The 7,500-nt window shown below is 34.1% G+C and overlaps 1 protein-coding gene across 17 annotated transcripts in view; it reads left to right on the top strand.

Moving 5' to 3' along the window:
- The window catches only part of LOC126578603 (poly(rC)-binding protein 3), a 57,530-nt gene that overhangs the window by 43,323 nt on the left and 6,707 nt on the right, over positions 1-7,500 (top strand). For 15 of the 17 annotated variants that reach the window (XM_050241325.1, XM_050241323.1, XM_050241316.1 and 12 more), the window contains one exon: positions 1-985. This exon is cut by the window's left edge and continues 2,204 nt beyond it. Coding sequence is in view for 2 of the 17 variants with exons in the window: in XM_050241330.1 (XP_050097287.1) it covers positions 4,004-4,229 (226 nt within the window). In the remaining 15 variants the exon portion in view is untranslated. Of the gene's footprint in view, positions 986-3,892 lie in introns of those variants that run through there. The other 2 variants (XM_050241330.1, XM_050241331.1) reach the window with 2 other exon arrangements.

Below are 7,500 nucleotides of genomic sequence, written 5' to 3'. Positions count from 1 at the left end.
TTGAGCCTCGGGTGCTTCTTTTGTAGTTAATGGTTTAAAAATAAAACAGCTATTTGGTCAGTCCAGCTCGGTATTTTTTTTGTTTTTTATTCAAAGTATACAAATTCAATGTATACATATTTGAAACAAACTAGCCCGGAATCTCTTGTTTTCATAGCAAAAATTCAATGATAAGCTTGTATTTTGTTAATGAGCCAAGAATGATTTGCGTGCTTTAAATTATTTTTTACTGATGATTCATAAAAAGCAATAAGCAATCCAGTGTTCTTTTTTTATGGTGGACATGACATGGAAATGTTTTAGTAAGAAGAAAATTTTGATTATATTATTGCAAACGAAAACATTTTTAATTCAACCCCCCATAAAAATTAGTAGATCGATTGAAAGATTTTATTGGTTTATTAAAACAAATAAAATCAGTCGTTGGTAACGATTATCTTGGACGGAGCAGATTTATTAGCATACCGAACCATTATATGATACTTAAAAGGGAAAGTCAACTGACAATTGCAACTTGCTGAACATAAAAAGCATAAAATAATGCAGACATGTATGTTAATTATATTGTTATTTGTCTGAATTGTTTCTTTTCGTCTATTTTTTTTTTTTTGAATTTGTCATGCTATCGGAGAAATTGTTATCCCAAAAATTATATCTCGAGACCATAAATGCTTATGTTTTCTTGTATCATTGTAGTTTTGATGTTTTAATGAGCATATTGCATACCGCCAGTGTCCAGCGTTTCTCAACGTTTAATATACTCAAAAGACAAAATTGGCAAGGAATTACTCACTAGGAAGGCAGGGCAGTGTTGGTTTATAGTAACTACCGTAACGATATGATTAACTATATAGGGTTAGGGCTCTGAACTTACAGTTTTAGCAACATTGACATATTTATAGTGTCCTTGATTGTGTAACATGTTCAATAGTAACCAAGCCAAGGCATGGAAAACAAATAAAAGTATAGACTATGCGTAAATCAAGATTTTTTTTTCTGCTAGCTAGGGCATTGCTAGATTTTATAAGATCAGCTAATTTGTATTCATTTCAGTATGGTGGATAACTTCAATCTGTGCCTGCGTGGGAAAAAGCAAATTCGCCTTCTTCAGCGATAATATGGGAAATCCTAAACGTCATCTCCTCATTATCCACATTTCCGACTGTTCCGACCTCTTCTACAAAAACGACCGTGCCTAAGTACCTTCACAATTGTCCATTGCCTTCCAAAGTGTGCTACAGGATGTCCCTCAACCCATCACCAAGAACACCAAATCTAAACATTCTATCTTTGTACCATTTGCAAAATTCGACATCACTATCCAGCCTTGAAAAGACATAAGAAAATTTGTTTTTTGTTGACTTCCGCTTGTATAGAAAAAATACATAAAAAAACACCAAGCATTAATTCATTAGTCACGTGCAATAAAATGCTTTCAGCCTAATAATTACTACATTTAACTCCGCCCTAAATCCGCACATAACCATGAAATCAGATTGCTACTAACCTTGTTTGATATGGATTTTTCTACTTCATAAAAGCGAAGACTTCAAGATTGTATAGGTATTGGACGTATTATTTTGTATGGACTCCAAGAATATTGTATGGGCCTGTTGCTCAATTTTAGAGATAAATGATAAATTTGATCTTTTTTACGCAGCACCGTATTTCACAAGCACAGCACAGATTCATTATCCGAAAATATATCTTCCTTTAACTAATCCTCGCAATCATCTCCAATCAAACAAATCCTATTCAAACATGAGATACGGCAATGAGTAAAATATTGTGTGTTGTGTTTATGATTATTATTCTCTTAGTCGAAAAACAACTTGGTCGTTTGTGGGGCGGTTGGCGGGGCTCTGTTTTATTATCTCTTAGTTTGGAATTCATAATACATTGTTATATTTAGGAATGCAATATTAAAATAAAACTTTTCAAGTATTACGATGCACTTAGATGGAAATATGTTCTACTACAATGGCATCTGGGCATGTCTGCAAAATGCTCTTTTGATGGTGTTGATTTTGATGGCATCATAACTCCGCGCTCAATCATTGAAGAAAAAATGCTTGGTTGTTGATGAATGTTCTTCGTTGTTTCTTGTATTCAGATTAAGTGTTGCATAAATCGCAAAAAAATTAAAGCTCATAGAAACTTAGATTAAAAACGAAGATTTTTGGAAGACCGTCTCCAGGTTGTGATAAGGTGTGATAAAAAAAGGTTAACAAATGGCAACACAGATTGAAATAAAGTTGATTTTTGTTCAGAAATACGTTGCTCTTATCGCGACGCATGCTGCTATCGTGGCGTGGTTAAACAAAATGTTCTTCATTCAGAAAATAAGTACATTAGTCTATCCCCCCGCCCCGTGGAGACGCCACCCATCCCCTTCCTTTGTAACCTTTAAATGTTGAAAATTCTAGCCGATATACCATAGCAAAAAAACCGCCACAATCTCATAAATTCCGTCTTGGTTATATTATTATATTGACCTATGTTATACTCTTAACTAATAATAATTAAAATCCGTATTCCCAAGAATAATACAATTACAGTATGTATGAGATTTTTTAACAAAGCAACAGAAGCAAACAATCGAAAGCTTTTATCAGTTTTTTGTCATAGTTTTGAGAATTGCTGTACTTTTTGAAACGTACAGCAGCCGAAATGTCATTATATATTTTTATAAAATATTTCCAAATACGATTTTAAGGTGTAATCTTGTATGATAATATATAATTTTGCTTTATACCTAACGCCATCTTCCATTCATATCCTCTTATACACACATTCTCTCTCTCTCTCTCTCTCTCTCTCTCTCTCTCTCTCTCTCTCTCTCTCTCTCTCTCTCTCTCTCTCTCTCTCTCTCTCTCTCTCTTCTCTATCTTTCGTTCTCTCTCTATCTCTCTCGTGAAGCATTTGAAATTGGATTTTGATTAAGCTTAGTTATTTTATGAAATGTTAAACCTTGTTTTCAGTATACCTTTATTTCCGGTTCAACAATGTAATAATGGTTTCACGACATAAACATAATTCAACCGATTCTTGTTTGTCAAGTGATTGATTTTATTGCACGAGATTGTAGGATATACTAAATGATCATACAATATCATTCAGCTGTGAATGTATTATGGTAACTTACTATTGTCATCCGATTGGCAGCAAATCTTCTCCAATATTCTGATCTGTGTGATGTCCTTTTTGCGTCAAACCGTCCTAACTGTGGGGTATGATTTTTATGAAAATATTTTTTTCCTATAGTGACTGGACCTATAACAGATACATCTTTCAATTATATCAATTATAACTCATGATGAAACAACAGCTTGTTTTCATTATTTGAAGAACTTCCATGCGGTGATCTGTCTGTGAAAAATTCAATCAGTTTGGTACATGAAATAATTAATGCATATCTTTTTTTCTCTCTTTATCTCTCTCTCTCTCTCTCTCTCTCTCTCTCTCTTTCACTCTTTTCTCTTTTTCCTTTTTGCATCTCTCTTTGTCTATTGCTTTTACATTTTTCTATATTCCTTACTAACTCTTTCTCCCTCACTCCTTTCTCTCTATCTCTTTCATACTCTCTCTCCCTCTCTCTCTCTCTCTCTCTCTCTCTCTCTCTCTCTCTCTCTCTCTCTCTATCCCCGCTCCCTTCTCTTTTATCCATCTTCCTCTTCCATTCTATGTTTTTATTCCTGTTTTCAACATCCCTCTGTACCCGTCCATGTACATTCCGGTTTGCACTGCACTGCCTATAATGACATCAAAATTTTGGCAATTATTTGGAATCCAATGATGATGATGAATTAAATTTGATCAATCAATTCATTTTCGGGCATGCATGCCGTTACATATGATACACGAACACGTGCATCCCTGAATCTACTTTCAGAATTTCAATGGAAACTGCCGGAATGCCAATCCCGGGCTATCACTACATCACTCCGAATCACATCGTCAAAGCCCCGATCCATTAAATGTTTCGCTCTCTTCTTCCTCTCAGCTTTAGAAGTGGAGATGTTGGTAGCAATGGCAGTAGTGGCAACAATATTCTTCGACCAATGGGTCCCGCAATGACTGCAGGATTGCGCAACGGTTCCATCGGTGCAGCAGGACCACCGAATGCTGCAGCGGGAATCGCCTACAATGGTATGACAACAACGGCGGCTGTTGCACCAGTAACTACATTTCCTTTCTTAAGATACGGTCTGAACCTGGAAAGAAAATAATTTGTCAACCGCCAAACATTTTAATTTAAAGCGAAGATCAGATACGGGTGGTTATACGAAGATTTCAAAATATTATCAATCACGAATAAAATAATACGTAAATGGGGCATAAATAAATTGCAAATTTCGTGACTTAACAATGAAACCAATATCGTAAACTTCCAAAAATGTCCACCCTAGTACAAAATCAAATGTGGATAAAAAATCTTCTGCATGTTTTACGATCTAGACTACATCAACACAGATCTGAGGGAAAGGGAAAGTTTTGTGCTTAGAGAACAGCCTCACACTAGTAACAACTACATTTATTTTGGTTTTCATTTACCTTTCATGCATATCAGGCGTATATTTCGTATTGTTTCGCAGAAGAATAGTCAAAATAAAAAAAACCTGTGTTGAGAACCGCGAATGCCCTAGACCGAACAACACCGCAAAGGCAGATTTTGTCAGATTTCATAGGGTCCAATTATGAAAGGCTACAGCATCCTTTTAGTATAGTGCTCGCATCAGTGTTTAGTCTAGTTTCAATGTTTTAGTGTTTGGTACGCTGTGCCACTTGTTTGAAGTTCACTGTGAGGTTACACGTTATAGAATTTAACGGTAGACGATAAATTTGCTTTGCTTTTATACAGGCACATTGAATGGCAAGCAATTTACTATCGGTTCGGTATGATCGGTTGAAAAATAATCAATATAAATATTACTATAATTAGTACATTAACCAATCCGATTACTTTTCTATTTCAATCAAAAATAGGCATTTTGTTATTGCTCAAGCAAACTACTTCACAGAGAAAGATGGTTGTTATAAGTGAATATTATTTTAAGGCAAAAAGCACATAAAGAAATTCGCTGGAGTATACGATGGTTCAAGTAACAAACATTCAGAGGTGAAATTATGTTGTGTGAATTAGTGATGTTCAGTATCTTGCTTGAGCAAGTACTAAACTGAATAAATACATAAAACCAATACATATTATTAAACATATCGTGTGCCACATGATTAGCATTGTTTCGAATATAACCACCGTTGAATCGGATATGACAAAAAAATATCGCAATTGGAAGTTTGCTAAAAATGAGTAAACTCGTTGATGGGATTGAGCACAGTAATGGAAAATAAGTTCACTCAATCAATATAATTATGTCGCCGCTATTTTATAAAAAGCATTTTAATTTAACATTGGGCTTGGGTAATTGTATAATTGATGATTGCTTCAGTTATGCTTTTGCTATGTTTTGTTATAAGACGCGTAATACCTAGGAGCACACATTTCATATGTTGCAATACGAATTTCTTTAGATAACTGTCGGATTTGTTTAGAGGAAACATTCTGGCAATTTGAGGTTTAAAAAAACAAACATGTAGAATATTATGCCAAACTGAATCATGGTTTTCAATCAACGTTACTATTACACTTCCGAATAGCAGACTCGTAGAATTCGGGATTTCTGTTGAATAAATAAAAAAAACTGAAACGTAAGTGCCAAACATAATGTAATAGATTTAGGCAATAGAAGAGATGGAGTTGATTTCAGCGAAACCATCATGTCGATATGCTCGCTGGGAGATTTGCAAGGTCGAATGTAAAATTTTCAACTATTTGTTTGTGTAAGTTATGTAACTTTCAGTGTAGAGATACAGGCCAAATACTGCGAAGACTACTTGCGAAAAGATGGCAGTTTTCAATCAATGCCAATTCCCATAGCTCATATGGGGAAAATGGAAGGTAATCAGGTAAAAGCAGAAGTCCAAGGTTTTTTGGGTTTTCATCGTATAACGATTCTAAGAGCAACATCAATTATTGTAAAAACTTAAGTTTTGCTATAAGTCATATCAACTAAAACAATCGTTTTTCATTCTGAGGTTAATGCTAAATGACGTGCACTAAATAATATTCACATACGAGCTAAAAAGTCTATACTGTTAGTCGAATGAATATCAGTCTCAAATCGGATTTATTTTTATATTTTAATTGATATTATTAAAAAACCACGGAATTGGTCGAAAATATATACATTTTTTTTTCTCAGCCCTAATAATTCCCAATTTTTACTCTTGTGAATTTGAACACACTTCCAATTATATTTTTCAGAGACGAGCTAATGTCTGGCTTTCTTGTATCGGAGTACATGCAATTATATTATACCCAGTGTCATATTCATATCATGATCATATTTTGAACGTTTTACCCTTGCCAAAAACACGAAACGAATGTATATCAAAAATGTTGAACAAAGCAATATGCTGCATAGCAATGGCTGCCAAGTAAAATTAATTTATGACAGTCAGTTTGCAATAATACGTTTTTTCTTCACTTTTCAGAGGATTTTTTTATTTTAATTTTAAAATTTTAAACATTCTAAAAAGAAAATTGTTACATGAGAAGCTAGTAACGTGAAGAATGATTGCTTAAATGCTCCCATTAGCAGCTATGGACGATGGCATTTCATCATTGCATTTTAATTATTATTTAAAAAGAAAATATATTTTTTTACGAATCTGCAAATAGCATTTTATTATCTTCACTTCAATCTATCGAACGATCTTTTTCTAGAGAAGTTCTCAAACGAATTTAAAAAATAGTTTAAAACAAAACCAAAAAAACGGTTGCTAAGAATAATGGTCCGTTTAACGCATACAATTTTCATAATACAGACACCATTTTTGAATCCTCTTTTTTGTAGATCATGTATTTCTCTCCTGATATTAAAATGTCTCGCCGAATATGACTAAAAATACAAGCAACAGTCGATTTTCAGAAGTTTACCTCACTTCATACACATTATTACACTACATAGTGCACTGAATGGGTTTTAAAAAGGTTATTGTTTGCAAGGAAGAGTAAAATAATACAGATTTGATTACACCTTCCCGTCACTCAATTCGACACATCGACCAACTTGGAGTGAATGTTTTGCAAAAGAAAGTCAAACATTTGTTTTTGACTGAGATTTAGTTTAAAAAAACGTACTCGACAAGACTATAAAGACATATGATCATAGTATAAGTGTGTTTCACCATGATGCTATTGTTAGGGACTTGCATGATAACGTAGCGTTGCTACTTGTTTGGGAAGGTGTAGGTATCGCATTGTAGGACTAATAAAATGTTGATTAAAGATTTCACGATTACCGCATGACCTTCATGGTTGCACCTGGTTAACGGGAACCGGTGTGGATAACGGCAAAAATTAATCCAACTAGTAATGCATAGATCATTTGAATTAAGAAAGAGTAGAATCGATGCGGATAAAGGTTATTGAACTGC

The sequence above is a fragment of the Anopheles aquasalis genome, chromosome 3, assembly GCF_943734665.1.
Source record: "Anopheles aquasalis chromosome 3, idAnoAquaMG_Q_19, whole genome shotgun sequence".
In the NCBI taxonomy this organism is placed as follows: Eukaryota; Metazoa; Arthropoda; class Insecta; order Diptera; family Culicidae; genus Anopheles; species Anopheles aquasalis.
Note: the sequence above shows the minus strand (reverse complement) of the source record. Positions and strands in the feature narration are given on the sequence as shown.